General features: G+C 42.8%; 2 protein-coding genes and 1 non-coding gene across 7 annotated transcripts; 2 read left to right on the top strand and 1 right to left on the bottom strand.

The window, feature by feature from the left end:
• The first annotated feature begins 716 nt into the window (after positions 1–716).
• LOC136518545 (BRCA1-associated RING domain protein 1-like) lies at positions 717–5,919 on the top strand. 3 transcript variants are annotated; one of them, XM_066512221.1, is made up of 16 exons: positions 717–866; positions 1,849–1,943; positions 2,034–2,291; positions 2,379–2,482; positions 2,695–2,878; positions 2,966–3,069; positions 3,152–3,247; positions 3,344–3,442; positions 3,529–3,624; positions 3,722–3,820; positions 3,924–4,019; positions 4,127–4,222; positions 4,340–4,469; positions 4,648–4,813; positions 4,992–5,116; positions 5,212–5,919. In XM_066512221.1, exons 2-16 carry the CDS (start codon positions 1,893–1,895, stop codon positions 5,557–5,559), a joined length of 2,052 nt encoding a protein of 683 aa, XP_066368318.1. In that variant the 5' UTR covers positions 717–866; positions 1,849–1,892; the 3' UTR covers positions 5,560–5,919. The 3 variants fall into 3 exon arrangements, with proteins under 3 accessions (XP_066368318.1, XP_066368317.1, XP_066368319.1); XM_066512220.1 differs by having other exon boundaries at positions 2,695–2,881; XM_066512222.1 differs by lacking the exons at positions 717–866; positions 1,849–1,943; positions 2,034–2,291; positions 2,379–2,482 and having other exon boundaries at positions 2,743–2,881; positions 3,152–3,242.
• Positions 5,920–11,423: 5,504 nt separating this feature from the next.
• On the bottom strand, positions 11,424–20,157 carry LOC136516253 (probable NOT transcription complex subunit VIP2). 3 transcript variants are annotated; one of them, XM_066509614.1, is made up of 16 exons: positions 20,000–20,157; positions 18,393–18,492; positions 16,206–16,311; positions 15,949–16,115; positions 15,820–15,856; positions 15,496–15,696; positions 13,994–14,206; positions 13,801–13,902; positions 13,295–13,380; positions 13,143–13,214; positions 12,530–12,958; positions 12,404–12,456; positions 12,288–12,329; positions 12,038–12,182; positions 11,872–11,956; positions 11,424–11,779 (listed from the first exon to the last, which is right to left on the bottom strand). In XM_066509614.1, exons 2-15 carry the CDS (start codon positions 18,408–18,410, stop codon positions 11,873–11,875), a joined length of 1,755 nt encoding a protein of 584 aa, XP_066365711.1. In that variant the 5' UTR covers positions 18,411–18,492; positions 20,000–20,157; the 3' UTR covers positions 11,424–11,779; position 11,872. The 3 variants fall into 3 exon arrangements, with proteins under 3 accessions (XP_066365711.1, XP_066365709.1, XP_066365710.1); XM_066509612.1 differs by having other exon boundaries at positions 15,496–15,856; XM_066509613.1 differs by having other exon boundaries at positions 13,325–13,380; positions 15,496–15,856.
• LOC136519299 (small nucleolar RNA snoR35) lies at positions 16,206–16,283 on the top strand. The gene has a single exon (XR_010774849.1). It is a non-coding gene; the product is annotated as a small nucleolar RNA snoR35 (small nucleolar RNA).
• Positions 20,158–21,723: the final 1,566 nt, after the last annotated feature.

Raw genomic sequence — 21,723 nt, 5'->3', positions numbered from 1 at the left:
AGCCGTCGCGGCCGCGGCGTGCGGCTTATATATGAGGAGCGGGGGGAGGCGGGGCAGCTGGGCCGAGCAGCGCGCTGGGCCGCGGAGAGGCCGGGAGCGGGAGGGGAGGAGGCCAGGAGGGGGAGGGCCGAAGGGGGGGTGGCCGGGCCATGCCGTGCTGGCCCACGGGCCTGAGCAGCGGCCTAGGCACGGCCTGCTCCCTCGGGCCGGTCCAGCCCGGGCCCGCATGTCATCGGGCCGTGCCGTGTTCATGTCGAACTAAAAAAACGGGCTTCGTGCCGTGCCATCGTGCCTCGGGCTGCATGGCCAAGTATAACGGGAGGGGAGGAGACCAGGAGGGGGAGGGCCGAAGAAGGGGTGGTTGGGCCACTGGCCGGGCCGTGCCGTGCTGGCCCACGGGCCTGAGCAGCGGCCCAGACACGGCCTACTCCCTCGGACCAGGCCAGCCCAGGACCGCATGTCATCGGGCCGTGCCGTGCTCGTGTCAAACTAAAAAAAAACAGGCTTCGTATCGTACCGTCGTGCCTAGCTCTGTATGACCAAGCTACGCGTGCAGCCGTGCACCGCCATCATATCGCGCCCATTCGCCAATCGCAAACCAGCTCTGCCACTACTCTCGGTCTCCGCTGGCTTTCTCCGTGCCCCCTGACATTTATTGCCAACGCTGCACGCCTGCCCCTGTCACCTCACCTCGAGCTGAGGAAACGAAACGAAACGAACCGGAGCGGCGAAGCCGGCAAGGTTTGAAACGTGCTTGCGGTCAGCCGCGCAAGAGGTGAGTGAGGACTGAGCACTGACGAGAGAGGGGCAACGGTCCGACGGCTATCATCTTGCGGGTGCGCGACGGCGATCGGCCCGCCGTCCAGGTGAGCCAAAAGTGCACCACCCCGCTCGCCACCGCCGCCGCCGCCGCTTCCACTCCTCCCTCTCTCACGTTTTGCTGCCTGCGCCGAGCGGCCGTTTCTCTTTCTCCGTATCGTCCTCGTGGCATCTCCGTCTCCTCGCGCAGTAAATGGTGTCGGCATGCCGGATCATGGCAGCGACTGGGACGGGAACGGGAGGTGTCGGTCGCGGTCCGGCTAGGTCACGACTACAGTCCCGATTTTGTGAACAGGGTCAGGGTTCTTGCTAGTTTTAGCGGTTTTGGGTACCTGTCTACGTCTTATCATTTCCAATCTCGACCGGCGTCCAAAGTGCCTTTTCCTTTCTCTTTGCCAAATTTGGGGGCAACAATTTGGTCATGGACCCTTCTTTTATCATCGACGACCTTGATGACCTGATGAGTAGCTGTTCAGATTTTTGTCGGAAGTACTAGTCTCTTGCCCAGGTAGAGTGAAAAATAATGTCTCCATCAGTAGTACAAGTACAAGACACATTTTAATCAAGGTTTATCAGTTTGTCACCACGAGCCATAACAATCTCTTAATCTCTGAACTGTAATTGGTTATAGGGTACACCCTCCGTCCCAAGATAAGTTGCATTTTGAGGAGTCAATCAATCTCAACTTTGACTAGATTTATAAAAAATAGCATCGTATCGTATCTCCAAAAAGGTTTCCTATGAAAATGTATGACATGATTAATCTAACGATGTTTATCTCGTATCACAAATATTAGTATTTATATTTGGTCAAAGTTGAGATTGTTTGACTCCTTGAAATGCGAGATGGAGACTTATTTTGGGAAGGAAGGAGTATGTATATTAGTTTAGTTTGTTTTTCTTTCACATGTCCATGACTTTTGATTCATCAAGAATGCCGCATGTCTGATGTTAGCTAACAGTCTCATGATTTTTAAACATATCTATCTAGTCCACCATTTTAAATTTTGACCTTGATGTTGGTCACAGCTTTACAACCCATAGATGCAAGGTCTGCTACTTATGTGGACATAATGCGTGGTAAAAGAAAAATCAACTCTCCAACTCAACCCGGATTCAAACAGGTTCTTTCAGTCGTTTTTGTTCACCTTTGTTTCAAAGTTTGATGCAACCAGATTTATGTTCAACTTTCTGTGGATTAATTTCTATTATAGAACACAGATGCATCACCGTTGAAAGGTCAAATCTTAAAAGCTGTGGCAGATGCAGGGGGATTACCATCCCCTGACAGTAAGCAAAGCAAAATAGGAGCCGGAGGACCTAATAAGCGCTCACGAAGAGAAAGCAACGTGTCAAGAAAACGTGTCTTGTCCCAAGACGTTGGATGTGCTACTGAGTTGAAGAGATTGCCAACTCCAATCAATTTGTTTGAAGACGAATGTGTTTTTTGTCATTCATTTAGAACGACCGAGGTAATACAAGTTAAATCATTTTACAGCTACCTTTCAGAGCTGATGTGTTGAAGGCATCTAACTGGTACTGTCTCCCCTCTGTTCCAGTCGTTTCATGGTCCGATGGTACGTTATCTAAACGGAAGAGTTTTGTCCATTGACGAGGGCAACTCATCAAATGCCATCTATGTCCATAAGGAATGCATCGAGTGGTAGAGTTCGTCTTTTGTGTAGACTGTGCAACTCTTTATATTAATCTACATGATTTAGATATATCATCATGTCATTTTCACTGCAGATTTAAGACGCAACCGTGTTCCCTTTTTTTAGAAAAAAATCTGTTCAGTTCAATTTTAATCTAAAGGACTGCTTGGCTATGGTGATACAGCCTTTCATATTCTGTTCCTACTGATTTTTTATGAAGGGCTCCTAAAGTATGGTTTGATGGTGACGTTGTTATGAACTTGGAGTCAGAAATTAGACGTGCTTCAGGACTGAGATGCAGAAGATGTGGACTCCTGGGAGCAGCCCTTGGTTGTTATGAGAAGCACTGCAGGAAGAGTTATCACGTTCCATGTGCAGTTCAGATAATTGATTGCCGCTGGGATGTTGTAAGCACTTTTCCTTTGATCCAAAGGTTTCTTTACTACTTACGACCAACGTCATATTCTGACATGCTTAATTTTACGTGGTAGGCTAAAGGCCATGTGTTGTGCCCTGAACATGTTTCAAAGACTCTACCGTGTGATAAGCTGCGGACACATAGAAAGGAGAATTACAGTTCTTCCCTGCGTCAAAGGTATTGTAATCATTCTTTGCTCTTCTTGGGAGATATGTAGATGTTGCAATTCATGTAATCTGTATTGTATTTTTCTTTCTAGCCATTGTTCATGCAAAGAAGAACCTTTCACCAATTTCGAAGAGGAAGGTCAGCAATCTCATTTGCATAACACCACAAGTTCTTTCTCGCCTGTAGGGTAAAATCATTTCTTCACCTCCATAGATAATATAAAGGTTCATTCAATTTTTGTAAGAAACATCCATATTTCATTTCTACAATTTCGTGGTTTCAGCAAATGTGCAGATAAGGAAGGAAATCTTTATGTTCGTCATAGGGAAACTCAACAAACTGATCAGCTTAACACTTCAAATACTTCCTCGTTCCCACAGAGGTATGTGAATTGTAATGTCATGCAAATATAGATATTAGAGACCTTGTGATTAATATATAATCTCTGTGCTGTATTTCCCCCCCAAGCCAACCTTCTCACAAAGAAGGAATTTCTCCCAATAGCTCAAGGGGTGGCAAACAAATGGATCAGCTTAACTCCATGAGTTTTTGCTTGCCTGGCAGGTACATGATATTTATTCATCTTTCCTTTGGGTATACTGTAAAGGTTCATAATAATTTTATCTATCACCCATTTCCATTTCCATAATTGGTTGTTCAGCCTGTATACAAAAAAGGAAGAAAATTTTGACAATCATCAAAGGAAAAATCAACAAACTGCGCAGCTTAACATTTCAAATCCTTTCTATTTGCCTCGGAGGTATGTGATTTCGTCATGTTTGCTATGTGATATGTAATGTAGATTTTGGAGTTCATCTGATAAATATATAATCTCTGTGTTGTATTTTTCATGTTTTTCTTAGCCAAGATTCTCAAAAAGAAGGAATTTCCACCAATAACTCAAGGGATGGACAAATAGATCAGCTTGACACCTCAAGTTCTTCTTCCTTGCCACTAGGGTATGTCATGTTTCTTCTCCCTTCTTAAGACAGTTTCCTGGTTACTTAGCTTCACTATTCAATAGTCTCTGATTGTGGTAATTCTTTATTGTGTTTCTTGACTCTAGCCAACATTCATACGACAAAGCAACTTCTAAGAATCGTGAAAGGGATAATCAACAAACACATGAGTGTAACACCTCGAATTTATCCTCCCCTCAGAGGTACATGATCTTTTTAGGTCTTGGCCCTTCTTGGGAGATTACATAAAGGTTGTTGGTCATTGAACAGTCATTGATTATTTAATTATAATTATTTTCTCTTGTGTCCCATCATTCCAGCTGTCATCCAGCCGAAGGAATTTCTATTGCTTTCCAAGGGGAAGAAACAACTGCAGATCAGCCTGACACATCGAACTGCCCTTCTGATCAGTTGGTTTTGTCTGGCTTGTCATTAAGTGTGTCGGAGAAGGTAACATAGAATAAAGTAGCAAAAAGGCGTTTCATGGATGGATAACATGTTTCGTATGTTCCATTTGAATCCATCTTTATGGATAAATGTGGTGCAAGAAATTGTTTGCTGCATGCATTACTAATGATTTCTGTTCCATTCGAGCTCATGACCTATTTGCTTCACACTTGTTGGACAGGATTTCTTGCAAAACTTTGCGTATTCGACCAACGCGACGCTGATGGAAGAGTGGTCAAAAGATGTGACCCATGTCATTGTGGCGAAAGGTGCTGGCAGCTCATGCAGCAGATCCTTTGAAGTCCTCATGGCCATACTGCTTGGGAGATGGGTTGTCCATTTTGAATGTTAGTATGCATCTCTCTGCTGCAGTTCCATATGTGAGCTTTTCTTTTGTATGTTTTGAGTGACGTTTTACTTATTTGAAGCTTGTCACCCTCGGAGTCATGAATTGGAGGCATCGAAAATCAGTAGAGGAGTTAGGAGTTTTATCCGGTGCTGATGCTTTTGACCTTGCTCTTTCAGGGGTTGCGGGCTGCTTGGGGACGACACTTCCAGTTCCAGAAGCTGCTTACGAGGTAGCATTCAGCATGGGTTCAGACAGAACAATCGACGGACCGAAGAAGGGAAGAATGCGAGCAGCTGAAGCGGTATGTTATGTGGCACTGGCGGTCATTCAACACAGGAGTCCATTCATGGACCTAAGCTAATCGCTGCATCTCGATTCTTCGTTTCATGGTTGCAGGCACCAAATCTGTTTTCAGGACTGTGTTTCTGCCTGAGTGACTACATGAACCCTGACAACAGAGACCGCATGCGAGACCTCATAGCCACAGCTGAAGGGCGGGTGCTGGAGAGACGCGACCTTCACTTGCAACTAAAAAACCCTGATGACTCTTCGGTGAAGCCGTACTTCATCTACGACGTCGATGCGCCCGCAGAATTCAGCTCGAGCACGCTGCACAAGGAGATGGAGGAGGTGAGAGAGCAAGCGGCGGCGGGGGCACAGGTGATCTGCCACCTCAAGGTGTTGGATGCCATCGCGGCTTATGACGCTGAGATTCTGAACGTGAAGGACAGCTTCACGTCTTGAATGTGCGCGTAGGTGGGAGAAGGCGATACAAAGTTGTCCCTTTTGTTCTGCGATGCAGAGGACGACGAACGCTGGTCGATGTATATGTGCATTGATTGGTTGTCGCTTTGGCACTTGCTCAAGTAAGTTTCAGGATGCTCCAGAAATGTTAATGTACCATGTAGCTGTTCGCGTGCTGCTCCTGAAATTTTGTTCAAGTCACTGTTTATATATCGGAGGTGTATGTGTATTTCAACCCTCTAAATACACGTAGCTTCACCCCTGACCGCTCTCGTTTTGGTGGCATGGAGGGTGCTGGTGGCATGGAGGGTGCTGTTCTGTCGTGCGTGATGATCCGGTGGGCCTTCAGAACAAAGCTGTTTTTTGGTGTTGGGTGACCCGCAATGAATATTCGATTGTTGGCTGTATATTATTGTCATATTATCTACAGTGTTCTAATATAACATCATTAATAAAAAAAACTCGACCCGCGGGGTAGGACAGTCCCTGGGCATTGTGCCTGAGAAGAAGACATTCTCACGTAGGTTGAGAAAACCCTCGAACCTCTGCCTCACCCATACACAGCGGCATCGTATGTCTCGTGAGACCGGGATAGCCTTAGACCTGTGCTTTGACGTGGGACAGACGAGGGGATTTTGTCACAGAACCATCTAATTTATAAGAGCATAAGTACAATAGTAATCACCGAAGCGATCAAACCGTCGTACTTGAGCTCATATAAACACGATAGTCCAACGAAATCGCGAAGGATCTCAAACAACCAACATACAAACCAAGATCGTAGTGATTCAACATAACCAGCCACATGTTACATCACAATTCACAAATATTTCTCATACATCAAAGTTCGAATAATTATTACAAACCAAGTTTAAAAGTAGCGGAAGCAAAGTAGTTTAACATCAACATCACACGTAGTTTAATACAAAGCCAGTTTCATAGTCATCTCCAACCAAAAGCACAAGCATGAGATGATAAATAACATGACCATTGCCCATGGTCCTAGTCCTCATCCACTGCAGGAACAAGCCAGTTCTTGCTGTAGCCGTGATACAAAACGTTATCTGCAACAATGGAAATAAAACCCTGAGTACGAGAAGGTATTCAGCTAGACTTACCCGTCTAACTAATATACTAAGACACCAAGGAGTATGCAAGGCTTTATAAGTAGAGCTGGTAGACATCATTTGCAGAAGAAGCATAAGTTATCCAACATATCTTTAATTGTGAATCACCAGTTATTAATCCTATCTCATACTAGATTAACAACTATCCTATGCCAAATATGTTGGTACCATTAAGTCATCACAATAATAACCATATCCAGTTGAGTTCTTGCATAATCCCATAACCAATATTTCCATCATTTACTACGATGAAGTGTGCTCAAGTCAAGTTCTCACTATCCGGGAGAGACGGCGTTTCGAATCGATTCCTACCCAGCTGGGGAATTATTCCTAACACACACCCATACTTCCCCCGTCGAGGTCGCATCAGGTTACCTTTGAAACAACTCAAGTACATCACGGGTAGGACCAGCGCCGCACCCTCAAAGATACAACCAATCTGCCAAGGGGGCTCAGGACTCTAACCCGCCCTTGGGCTTACGCCATTGGCTCTCCGCACATCCTTAATGCCTCCAGGGTGCGCACTTTAACTGCTCGTGTCCCCGGCCTGAGTTGAGCTACTCAGCTTCGCGGTCGAAACGACTTATCCGGCCAACTATGTGAGAGGTATGCGTTCAACATGACAAGATGACCTCCAACGACCGGTCCTTAAACGACACAGACGGAATCACTATGATACCACAACATAAGACTCCGCCTAATCTCCATTTATTCAACAGTACCAGGTTATATTCTATGATAGCACAATATAGCCAACCGTGATCAAGTTATCACCTATAGCTCGCAGCTGACAGGAAATCACCCGACTTCTACCAGTCTAAGCATAGCTAAGCATGATAAGCGTTCCTGGACTTAAATAGGATTCATGGTAGATATTTCTGGTCAAGAAAAGGTAATATGCAGCAAGTGTTTCCAAACAACTCCTGTCACGTAATGCATCAATACGAATAACTTTAGGTGACATTAATAAAGTAGGGAGGCTTATAATGCTCTGGAGCTTGCCTTTCACGAACGTCGCTGGCTGATGATCGGGGCACTCGGGAATGTGATCAACCTCAGGCTCTCCTTCTCCGAGAACCTCCTGGTGCTGCACCTCTTGATTATCCTTCTGTGGGTCGACGTCGAGCTCCACCAACGTGATCTCCTCGGTGGCACCTATTGCATGCATATGCATAAGTAAGTCTCATGAATGCATACGAAGGATCATAGATGATGTGATATGGAAAGGTACATGCTGCAATAATGATGTTAAGTAGCACAATGATAGCAATGCTAACTCCATGCTAACTGAGTATGTGCATATCTCTTCTCTATCTACTTACAAATTTCACATAAAGCAATGTCTAAGCTACACATGGCAGTTACAAGTTTACATCATAACTGAAGTTCTACTTAACCAAATGCTGTTATCTTGGACTTTATGGAAAGCTTATAAAATTTCCTACAACTCCTATTTAATCACCAAAAGCTAATTCATAATCTATCCTAACCAAAACAGGCAGTCTATACAGTGTTGTCTAGAAATTCCAGAGAACAAGCATTTCGGGAGACTAACTCAAAACAACTATATTTTCTAAACCCTTTGACATATTGCTCTGAAATTTTAACACAAGATAGATGAAGAAGTTTCCTACAACTTTGTTATTAACCATTTCTAAAGCAAACATCATTTTTACTATGCAACATACCCAACAACAGAATCTGTCCGAAAATACTTCTAAATCGAATTATAAAACAACAATATTTTTACTACATGTAAGCATTCACAATTTGACATCACCAAGTATAGCAACAGTTGAAGAATACCAAATACACTCAAGAAAACATAATGGTAAAGCCCAAACTATTCATTTGAATGCCTTTATTAATTTAATTAGATAATTAGGAAAAATAACAAACATATACCAAATGTGCACAATAAATTCTCAGAAAATTACAGTGGCTTCCAAGTGCTACCAATAGACGACTATAAAATTTTCATGCCATTTGACCAAGTATAACATCCTTTACAAAAATGACAAGCTAGCAAGGCCTATTTTAGTGAAAATAGTAAACCTTATATAAAAGTGTCAAACAACAGATTATATATTTTTCCTAGCTTCATATTAGTGCCATACTACTATACAAAAATTTGCATATCAATATGTTACATATTTTTATCCCTACAATTTTCCTTAAAAAATACCATTTATTAATAGATAAATAGAAAGACCCTACTTAACTTAAGTTTACAACAAATTTATTATTTTTCCTAGCTAAAGCATATCAACACAAGTCCAACAAAATTGGAATCACAATTTCATCACTTTTCTAGCTCAAAATATCTAATTTACAAGTTTACTAACATTCAAAAAGCACTTATTTAAATACATTTTAATCACCAAGAAAAATACTAGAAAATGTACATTTCATATTTTTACAAAACCCTACACTTCATGAGGATCACAACAAATTTTGGTTCACAAGAATTGGACCTCTAGAACTCCACTTATGATTTTTCAAAGTTTGCATCCAAAACTGAAATAAATGAACTAGCTTTCACTCTATAGCCGATGACAGCCGGGACCCACGCATCAGATGGGCCCGCACGTCATTGGCACAAAAACAGAGCAACGGTGCGGGACTGTTGGAGTTCACCGACGGTGAGCTTCTCCGGCGACGGCACCGGTACTACAACGGTCCCGGAGACCTTGTGCACATGCTAGAGCAACTAGTTGGACGGATTAACGAGGCTAAGGACGATGGCGGCGGTCATGGCGGCACGGCGGAGCGGGTCGTCGGCGAGGCGCCGGAGCTGGTCGTGACAGCTCGATCTAGGGTTACGACAAGCTTCTACAATCGACGATGGTTCTAGCGCACACCCTATCGTGACCAGCGGTGGTCGGAGACGACCCGGCCACGGCGACGTGGCACGGCGGCGAAACGACAACGAGGCCGTGCGTGGCACAGAGACCTTACCGTGCGCGGCTAGCAAGCAATGCGGGCGCGGTGAGACGGTGGGAGCACAATGGAACTACGGTGGTGGCGGAGGAGCGACGTGGTGCGAGCTGGGGCCGGCAATGGCGACGGTGGTGCTGCACTAAGCTGTTGCGGCTGCTGCGGGCGGAGGCGAGAGCGAAGGAGGAAGCCAGGGAAGGAAATGAACGCACGGGAGAGAGCGGGTGAGTGCGGGGCGTGAAGTGGCACGCTGAGGCCCGACATGGCCTGATCGGCCAGGCCGTCGACGACGCGCGGCCTCCACGTGGCGGCCAGAGCCTGACGGCGGTCGGCCACTGATGGCCAGCGATTCGACCATCAGAGCCAGCGAGTCTGGCCTGATAGCATGTTTTGGCGACGATCAAGCTCCTAATCCGTAACTTATTAGCGCAAACAATCTTAACCAAAGTAGTAGCCCTACATACCATCTATAATTTCTCTTAAAGGATCCAGGCCTAATTCTCAATGGTTAATGAGTAAAATCATCCCAAAGTTGGCTCAGCTAAACTGTAAACGCGCTAAGACTTAGAAATCTTGAAGTGTTGAAAATCAGTGAAATGTTGATTTTTGTGAGCTCAAAAAGACCAAGCTATGCACTGAATTAGCTCATGACCCAAAAATAAAAGTTGTTGCTCTACTCAAATACAACTTTGCTTAAGGGTGCTTTGCCATGCAAAGACTCTATGACATAGTTTAAAATAGGTCAAACATACCACTTAAAATGATGGCATACACCATAACTAGGACTTGAGACCAAACTAGGCTTAGTCATGAATACCAAAGTTGTTTCTTATGCTATTCTAAACATGTTTAAGTTATTCCCAAGGTTCCACACACATTTCATACATGGGTTACATGTAAACCCTAACTTAAGTAAGGCAATTAAGTAACACTACATGCAATATAAGCCAACATAGATAGAATACATGATATGCTTATGCTCATGAATGCTTAATGATGATTGTGATCATGCAATATCAAGGTTAGATGCATGCTTAATACCAAGGGTGTTACAGATTTTTTTTCAACGCGCAGATAAACTACGCCTTCCCCGGCGTACAAATCCGCTCTCGAGGGGGTTCGAACTCTGACCGGCATGGTGCAAATCGCACAGCCAGACTGGAATTATTCCTAGCCGGATTCCTTATGTAATTTATATAATCATTGTTGAACTGGAATGATTTCTAGGCACAATCCTGACTAACTGAACAAGGCCTTAGAGAGAATTCTCTGATTACCACTCAAACCTATAACAATCCCTTGTTGCCATCCAAAATTATAGACTTCCCTCGCTGCGCTGGAATCCTCAATCCCCTCGATGGTAACTAATTTCATCTCATGGACACAGACATCCACTCATAACGAACCAGTGGATGCTCGATTGAATTCAGATCATTAAGTTGCCTTCTCTCTGTCTACCATTGGCCCACTCGATTGGGTTCAGATCAGCCTTCTCTCTGTCTACCATTGGCATAGAGGTGAGGATATTCCACATTTTCCTATGCCCTATCGGCTACTGCAAATCTACATTGAAATACAACCAAATTTGTAACGTTGTATTGTTCAGGTTCATATGACAGCCTCTAGGGGCAACTAGGTGCGAATAAATTGCACCGCACAAGCCTAGAGGCAGGATAATGTAGGCAACCAAACAGATCTACAGAGCCTTCATTGTTTAACCGGATAGAATCATTAATATGCTCTGTAGTTACGCAACATGTTCAGCAAAACTCCAATCGTCAAACAGGCAACGCGCACATCTCAAATCCAAAGTCTGATTCTATTTTCATGCGACTCAAAACGGTCAAAACATTGATAGTCATCACGGTGACTGCGTCACAACAGCAAAAAGAAACTCAAAAGTCAAAACATAGGTACAATTGCCCTACTAATTAACGCCAACGAATTCTGAAGCAAACCTAAATCTCAGCTACATGTCTACAACTCCCACCTGGCAGGGCTGCCGGAAAGGAGCTCCATTTTCCAGATCAGCATGCATGTCAATTTCCTGGGGTCAGAAGTTCTTACAGAATCATTTTGTATGAACTCATCCCATCTATGACAACAGCTACTGATCAAACCAAACTAACTTCAAATGCAGGAGAACCTAGGGCAAGCTGCAAGGGTAAATATGTGTGCATCAGAGAAGCAAGTCAAACATACACATAATTAATTATACTTTATTTTATGCATGATAGAAGCACGCTACCTTATAATTCTCGCCTAATATTTTGGCCAGCAGAAGGAAGGACAGGTCTCTTCTCCACTGCTTCGTAATGGAGAACAAAGTTGTCCTGCAAGCAAAAGAATGCTCAGATACACATTTCTCTGCTAATAGATCAGGATTCTGTATGGTTTGATTCAGATAACGAAACCTTATGGACAGTATCCCAGATGCTTGGATCAAAACAAATGTAGGACCCTCGTTCATGAAGTGGAGTTTTCACAAGAGATGCGGAATTAGGAGCTCTTGTGAGCCAGACACGGTAGTCTTTGTGGTAAAACCACCCTTTATTGTATCTGAAAACATGGAGCAGCAATTTGCTTAAACAACATGGTAGGTTGCAAGCTATATATCAAGAACACAGAGAGTGATAATATAAACTGTGCAGTTTCTATGCTTACAGTTCATTAGCAGCATATAACTGAGCGACATCCTTAGGCATGCTGCACAAAGAACATAGTTAGATGATGCACAGCCTAGTTACATCAAATGAATAGTTAAATGAACTCTAAAGTACCTGTAAAAGATGTAGAATAGTGTCAAGGGGTGAAACTTTTGAAAATGTAATGGCTGCAGAGGATGAAAAATATGTGAATATGTAATGTCAAGGAGGCTAACAAGAACTAAATGTTTAGAAGCTTACTTGCAGTGCTGGTGGTGGCTCTGCAGAGAAACAAGCAGGGATCTGATAATCAGGTTCTCCTATAGCTGGCTCATTTGACCACGGAGAGCCAAATGTCTTGTAAAGATTATCTTGGGAGTTCAAATTCAACCCCAACGATGTCAAATCAATCCCCAAAGCAAGAGCTGTTGGTCCAGGCTCTTTCATTCTTATTAAACTCAACAATCCAAGTAAGCTATATGGATCTGGCACAGCCTGTGTTCCCTGAACGGATTTTTGGCTCTGATCCTTGTACTGTTGAGGACCTGAAGATGCCTGCAACCTAAGTGAATTTTGAGTCTGTGGTTGATGGTACTTCTGCATGAATTGCTCATAAACCCCCGAATTAGTTGACGGACTTGGAGAATTTGATGGTCTTAGTCCAATAGTTTCCAGCCCAGCATTTTGAACCTAATAAAAGATTACTATGGTTAGTAATCCACATTCAGAAAGCTTAGCAGGCACCAAAAAAATCAAATCTCAGTAGGGATCTCCCCTGCTGCTCTGGTGGAAAAAGAAAATAACAAATCAAGCTGTTTTAAAAAAAAGGTGATGTGTTCAATCTTGAGATGATGTGAACAATAGTATTACTTACTGAATTAGCACTCTGCTGATGTTGACGGGGAGGATAGCTGCTTCCCAAGTTAAAGCCAGATGGTCTAGCCATCTATAGAATCATGTGTGCCGAAATTAAGAATAAGCAAATATAAGTGTTCAGGAAATCAAATGGTAAAACCATCAACTCACAGGATAATGTTGTGCTTGCATAATATTTACATTCTCATGAAGGTGGTCCTTGTGATGGATATCCATAGGATAATCTGAGGAACTACCTTATATTCCAAAGAAACACATAATTAGATAATACACTCCAGAAGAGAAAAAAAAGTATGACAAAAACATAATCAGCAGAAACAAATTAAAAACATATCAATGAAGTTATCATAACATTAGTTGGAAACTTGAGTAGAGGATCAGGACGTCAAAGTGTGATTAAACAAGAAGGAAACATCAAAGGAATTAATAAGATATCACAGATTATCATGTAGTGCTGAATTATAGCATATGTTGTGAATGGCTGAATGCAATTTTCCAAACCAAAATATAAATAACAACACATGAAATGCAAGTGCACAAAGCTAAAAAAAACTGGGAACAGGTGGCCGTTCATATCAAATCAAACAAGGGTAAGAGCTTCTGTTTCTCTATTACACTCATAATGAGACTAGCAATGGTAATTGGTGAGCACACACCTTTATTTCCTGGTAAAGCTGGAAAATCTTCGTTCTGAATGCTGAATTCCTGATTTTGTTGCACAATGGCATTGACACTTACTCCATGCTTTCTCAGTGATCCTTCAAATTACAGAAATCAGAAGTTATATATAATCTAAAGAGTACTCTCAATTAAAAATCATTTGAAGATTTGTTAGCATTGCAGTATTACCATATTGTCCTTGACCACCTCCAGCCGAATTAGGCCGTCCAGTTAACTGAGGGAAGTCATTAATGTCAAATGGAGCATTGTCACCTGAGCTTCCATCATATAGCATTCCAGAAGATCCTAAAGAACTGCTTCCTGACTGTACTTGATTCTGAGATAGTGACCCTCCAGGTGTTGGGTAAGAACTTCCAAGCAAGTTCATAAACTGTGGGGATGCTGGCAAAGGATAAACAAAGTGAAACATATATTATTACACTAAATCCCAGTACATAGTGGTACTGATTTCTAATAAGGAAAAAGTCTACTCCACCCCCTCAACTATGGAAGATGGTCTACATAACCCCCTCAACTATGAAACCGTCTGTTTTACCCCCTGAACTTTCCAAAACCGTCTAATTTACCCCCTGGGCGGTTTTTCAGGGCGGTTTTGATACAGTAACAGCGGGTCTGCTACAGTAACAGCGGGTTTGCTACAGGACCGTTGTTTTGAATTTTCTTTTTTTTGTTTATTTTCGTTGAATTTTTGAAAAATCATAGTAAATCATAGAAAAATCGTAAAATGAAAAATCTAATTTTATTGGACTCCACATGAGTAGATCTACACAGTGAATATATAATACGGTATGTTTTAGTACAAATTTTTTTGTAGCTTTAGATTAATTGGAAAATCTAATTTTGTCTGTAATTAATTGAAATAATTCATAGCTGCAGCTTCTATGGTCCAATTGTGGTGAAATTTTTATGGTACGCTAATTATTGTATGCTTGAACTATAGTAAAAATTTCGTACTCATTGGACTATGTATAACTTAGTTATAGATAAATTCTAATTAATTACAGACAAAATTGGATTTTCCAATTAATCTAAAGCTACAAAAAAAATTTGTACTAAAACATACCGTATTATATATTCACTGTGTAGATCTACTCATGTGGAGTCCAATAAAATTAGATTTTTCATTTTACGATTTTTCTATGATTTACTATGATTTTTCAAAAATTCAACGAAAATAAAAAAAAGAGAAAATTCAAAACACTGTACTGTAGCAAACCCGCTGTCACTGTAGCAGACACGCTGTTACTGTAGCAAAACCGCCCAGGGGGTAAATTAGACGGTTTTGGAAAGTTCAGGGAGTAAAACAGACGGTTTCATAGTTAAGGGGGTTATGTAGACCACCTTCCATAGTTGAGGGGGTGGAGTAGACTTTTTCCTTTCTAATAAGGACAGCCTGGTTCCCCTTGTTAGTTTTGAGCCAAAGTGGGCCAAAATAAAAGTTTGCTCTTTGAAACTTCAGGAGCAAAGTGTTGCCCTTCGCCCCTTCCACATCCCTGTTACTAATCTTATTATAAGTGTACCTTTCAAATTTGAACTAGACAATTATAATTAGAACCAGATCATTTCTATCCAGCCAACATGAAAGATATCATGAGAATATACAAACAGATTCATCAATAAAGCATGGAAAGTTCAACCAAGCCTGCATACCCGCAATGTCATCTACATACCTTGTTGAAGTATACTACCCATACGGTTGGATCCTTGAATGTTGATAGCCCCACTTACAGAGTTACCACTTAAATTCATGCGAGATGCAATACCAGGCATAGAAAGTCCTCCAGAGCTTATACTTCTCGCAATATTGCTCCCACCCATAATATTCCCAGAATTTGTTATTCGTGGACCTAAATTCCCTAAGACTGGAGAAGCTGCCAACCCAGGAGCAGAATTGCGGTTACCCACATTAGCCAAGTTTGAGGATAAACCTTGTATTGAACCACCAATAGCATTCATGCTACTACTAAATCCAGGATTCCCCCCAACATTCATACCTCCTCTGTTGCTGATCCCAGAATGCCCATGAGGAATCTAAAAAAGGGGTCAAGTGAAATGAGAACCGAAGCAACAAAGATCCCACTCAGTGTGAACAGGAACAAGCTGTGGATGCCAAGGAAAAAAACCTGAGACATGGAAGCTTGAAGATTATTTGAAGGGAACCGGCCACTGGAAATACCACCACCGGGTTGTTGAACCCCTGGAGACGGAATGCCCGCCATTGAATTATTTCTTGGTGCTAATGATCCAGAGATATTTGCAAGATTAAGATTTCCATGAATGTTGTGTGAGCCTTGCAAGCAAACTCAGAAGAGTTAACAATAAAAGCAGGTCAATGCAACATGCACCAATGGACTAACAAAATACTGTAATCTTCACCAACCTGAGTGATGAAAACCCGGAAGTGATCCAGATTGACTGGAAAAGGATGATGTAAATGGCCTTCCTGTTGAATCTCTAAGGTTCGAGGTAGCCCCAGTAATGTTTGACTGCAAAAGTGATGAAAATGAGTTCCCCCGTCAAATATATAACTGACTTTAAGATGCATTTGTACTTACAAGGATGCAAAAGGTAGAATAGCTTGAACAACAATGCTATTACATTAATCAATCGAGCATCAACTATCATAGAAATAAGAGAAAACAAGGCATGTTTGCTTTCTGTTCAGCAACATTTTTATATATTTTTAATGTGACAGAGAACTAAACACATACAACAACAACAACAACAACAAAGCCTTTAAGTCCCAAACAAGTTGGGGTAGGCTAGAGTTGAAACCCAACAGAAGCAATCAAGGTTCAGGCACGTGAATAGCTGTTTTCCAAGCACTCCTATCTAAGGCTAAGTCTTTGGGTATATTCCATCATTTCAAGTCTCCTTTTATTGCCTCTACCCAAGTCAACTTCGGTCTTCTTCTGCCTCTCTTCACGTTACTATCCTGGCTTAGGATTCCACTACGCACCAATGCTTCTGGAGGTCTCCGTTGGACATGTCCAAACCATCTCAACCGGTGTTGGACAAGTTATTCTTCAATTGGTGCTACCCCTAATCTATCACGTATATCATCGTTTCGAACTCGATCCCTTCTTGTATGACCGCAAATCCAACGCAACATACGCATTTCCGCGACACTTATCTGTTGAACATGTCGTCTTTTCATAGGCCAACATTCTGCACCATACAACATAGCAGGTCTAATCGTCGTCCTATAAAACTTGCCTTTTAGCTTCTGTGGTACCCTTTTGTCACATAGGACACCAGATGTTTGGCGCCACTTTATCCACCCTGCTTTGATTCTATGGCTAACATCTTCATCAATATCCCCGTCTCTCTGTAGCATTGATCCTAAATATCGAAAGGTATCCTTCCTAGGCACTACTTGACCTTCCAAACTAATATCTTCCTCCTCCCGAGTAGTAGTGCCAAAGTCACATCTCATATACTCAGTTTTAGTTCTACTGAGTCTAAAACCTTTGGGCTCCAAAGTCTCCCGCCATAACTCCAGTTTCTGATTCACTCATGTCCGGCTTTCATCAACTAGCACTACATCGTCCGCAAAAAGCATACACCAAGGGATGTCCCCTTGTATGTCCCTTGTGACCTCATCCATCACTAAGGCAAACAGATAAGGGCTCAAAGCTGACCCTTAATGTAGTCCTATCCTAATCGGGAAGTCATCCGTGTCTCCATCACTTGTTCGAACACTAGTCACAACATTGTTGTACATGTCCTGAATGAGCCCGACGTACTTCGTTGGGACTTTATGTTTGTCCAAAGCCCACCACATAACATTTCTTGGTATTTTATCATAAGTCTTCTCCAAGTCAATAAAAACCATGTGTAGGTCCTTCTCCCTATACCGCTCCATAACTTGTCTTATTAAGAAAATGGCTTCCATGGTTGACCTTCTGGCCATGAAACCAAATTAGTTCATAGAGACCCGCGTTATTGCTCTCAAGCGATGCTCGATAACTCTCTCTCATAGCTTCATAGTATGGCTCATCAACTTAATTCGCCGGTAATTAGTACAACTTTGAATATCCCCTTTATTCTTGTAGATCGGTACCAATATACTTCTCCTCCACTCGTCAGGCATCTTGTTCGATCAAAAATATGGTTGAAAAGCTTGGTTAGCCATACTATAGCTATGTCCCCGAGGCATCTCCACACCTCGATTGGGATACCATCCGGTCCCATCGCCTTACCTCCTTTCATCCTTTCCAACGCCTCTCTGACCTCAGATTCTTGGATTCTCCGCACAAAGCGCCTATTGGTGTCATCAAAAGAATTATCCAACTGAAAGGTTGTGTCCGTATTCTCACCATTGAACAATTTGTCAAAATACTCTTGCCATCGATGTCGGATCTCATCCTCCTTCACCAAGAGATGCTCCCTTTCATCCTTAATGAAACAAACAAAAAATTTACCATGTCTAGAAAAGGAGAGGCTATATGAGCCACTCATAAGTGATAACATACAACTGATCTAAGAAACTAGACTATGATTGTTAACTGAATAGAAAAATAATGAAATGCATAACCATATTAATTTAGTAAGGGTGATGACGTACATTCAGCGGTCCTGACATTTTGATGATGCCCAAAATTGAACAAGCCAGGAGCACGTCAAATATTATTATCCACCTAATGGCATGATATTGTTTATCCAATCTGAAGTCCAAAAAGACAAGTTATTTATAAAACCATATTCAACAAAACGCATTTTTACTTCAAATAAAGAAAAAGGAAAGCTAAACAAGCACATCATCTTAGCAAGTTTTATCAGTAAAACATGGCCAGATTACTTAACAAATGCAAAGCTGGATCAAAAGTTGATTTCTAATTTAAAACACTAACAGGTACTACCAAACTACGAAGACAGAAACAAAGTATTAGACCTGATTTAGGATGATAAGGGTGTGCGCAACCTTTAGGTCCAAATTAGCATTTTCAAAAATGCAACCATAACTTTGAAACTTAAAATTGGGAAGCCAAAAAGGGCACAAATATTAGATCACGATTATTTCCAGGGTTACTACAACCTGAATACTAGCTGACTGATATATAGAAGCCAAACCAGATGTTCTAAGAAGTTACAAAAACTTTAGTCAAAGAAAATACTGAGTGAAAGAAACTTTTTTTTGTGTGTGTGTGTGTGTGTGTGTGTGTGTGTGTGGGGGGGGGGGGGGGGGGGGGGGGGGGGGGGGGGGGGATTTCTTCTGGAATGACTTGCTGAAGCAGAAAGGGACTAGAACTCATGACTTGCTGAAGTGTAGGACTATCAACCAATCAAATAATAACTATAGTATGCAAACTCTATTATTTTTTAACAGCACAACTGGCTCCGAGGACCCTCATGTTTATGGATCACCATACAATGTCTACAATCTACACAGAAATTATCTATGTAGTACTAACCCAATAACATGTTAGGATAAGCATGAAGAACAAAGAAAATTCTGAAACTGGCAGGCTACATTGGAATATAGATGGACAGAGGATTGGCATATTTGATACACAAGACAATAAACTTCTATGTTCATGACTTCTCTTCCTATAGTTTCATCTCCACAGGAACCAATTCTGTGCAGGCTCGCAACAAAAGAATTGTTTGGCTGGTTTTGGTGCCCATGTGGTTTCCCTATAGAAGGTCCAATTTACAAAATTATCTGATCTGAAATTTACAATCCATCATGTCTGCAATGCAGAATCCAACTCGCCACTAAATAAAGCTGCAAGGTCTAAGCGATACATGAACAGATGAAAAAAAAAGATGATGGCCAGCTCGAAAATCATCACCCAGCCATTCAGGAAGCACCTCGATTACACCCCTGCAAATTTAGCACTCATGCCAAATAATTTTATTAAACTCGTGCTTCCCAGGTTTCTACTCCCCTACAAACTGATGGTTCTGTGACCAGTGATCAATCAAAAACGTATACGGGCTCCAGCACTGAATTGCAGAATCCAGCCAGGGGCAGACCCAGCAAAGGACACGAGCCTACACATGTACATCCGATAGTTTTTTGCAACGAAAATGGGAGCTAGTAGGCATAATACATGTGGAGTTGTAGCTAGATCAGATCCGAATACAAATAGCTGAAGTTAGGGTTTGGGTGCTCCGTTTCGCACAGCAGGTAGGGAAGGGAAGGGAAGGGAAGGGAAGGGGTGGGCATACCTGGTGGGTGCTCGTCACCTGCGAAAGCCCCGACGAATACCTGGGCAGCTGGTGTAGGGCGGCGGCGGCTGTCGCCCAGTCGTCGTCAGAGAGCGCAGCACGCGGGGTGAACGGGAGAAGAGAAGGGAGGGAGAGTGGTGACGCAGCCTGGAGCAGTTTGGTTAAGGTCCTCCAGAAATTTGCAAATTACCTAGGCCTGGAACAGGCTCTCGGCCGCTGGACGCTCCTTTGGCACGAATGTTCAATCCTGGTCCAAAAGAGATCGTCTCCTAGGCACTGTTTTTTTTTTTTTTTTTTGCGACTTAGAGCTTCAATTAATACAATCTTCGGTCAGCAGATGAGCAATACAAGCCGGAGTTGATTGCCACTCACCCACACTATCGTCATTTGCGACCTGCTTAGGCAGTACACGAGCAACCCGATTACATGATCTATTGGCATAAACCAAAGAAAAAGCAAAAAATGAGCACTACGATCTCTGATTTCTCTGATGACAGGAGAGATGTTCGCCACCTCCCACAACTTCACCAGTTTTTGGCTATCTGTTTCAACTTGAACCCTTTGGACGCCCATCTCCTCGGCTAGATCCACGCCATCTCTGCAAGCCAGAGTCTCGTCAACAAAGAGTCTAAGTCGTAGGGGTACCACTTCGCTCTCCCACCTTCAAAATTACCGGCCTGATCCCGAAGGACAACCCCGATCATACCCTGCCCAAGCACTGGATAGAAGGCGCCATCAGTATTGCATTTGATCCACCCCTCCACCTTCCTCTGACTTCACCCGCAAACTTTTGCTTTGGGGTTTTGGTGGTCTTCCAGAGATCATGTGCGACATCAACCGCCCATTGCACAACCTTTCTCAGTGGCAGTTGCCAATTGTTCTTTCCCATGACGGTGTTTATTTCTTTGCGTCCACAGCCAGTACATCCCAATGGTAAAAACACTCTGGTCCTTATCAGAGCAGACATCATCCCACAGAATGTCACTGGCCCAAGTGTGGGGGTGCATCCGAGGTAATTTTACGCTCGTCAAGGACTTAACCTCGCGCCAAAACATCCTGGCAGTGGTGCATTCAGTGAAGACATGCTTAATAGTCTCCCTTTTCACTCAACACAAATCACAAAAACCAACTGGCTCAATGTGGCGTCGATTGAGAATGTCCTTGGGTGAAAGGAATTCGTGTAGAACCCGCCACCAAAAAACCTTGACATTTGGAGGGACATTCAGTTTCCAGGTCCTTTTCCAAGAGTCATTGCCTGAACCTCCAGGTGATAGCCCGACCTAGGGTGTATGTGTTTCGGCAAGTTTTCTGTATGTGGACTTCACCGTGTATTCATCATGCTTCTCTGGTTCCCATGCCCACCAATCCCCTCCTGTGGTCGCAAGGGAATCCGTAGGATAGCATTGGCATCAATTGGAAGGAAGATGGCCCGGATGAGGTCTCATTCCACTGTCCGAAGCCTATTAGTAGTTCAAACACCAGGCTTACCTCTTGATCATCTATGGGCGTTATCGGTCTAGCATAAAAGTGCAATGGAATCCACCTATCCTGCCAAAAAGTTAGTTGAGGTGCCATCTCTGATCCTTCCGATCAGTCCCCGTCCAACGACTTCTTTCCCAGCTAGGATGGACCTCCAAGTATGGCTCGCACGCTTCTTCCTTGTGCTTCTAAGGAAGTCAGTATCATGAAAGTACCTTCCAACGTATATACGCAACACAGTTCAC

The sequence above is a fragment of the Miscanthus floridulus genome, chromosome 17 (genome assembly GCF_019320115.1).
Source record: "Miscanthus floridulus cultivar M001 chromosome 17, ASM1932011v1, whole genome shotgun sequence".
Lineage (NCBI taxonomy): Eukaryota > Viridiplantae > Streptophyta > Magnoliopsida > Poales > Poaceae > Miscanthus > Miscanthus floridulus.
Note: the sequence above shows the minus strand (reverse complement) of the source record. Positions and strands in the feature narration are given on the sequence as shown.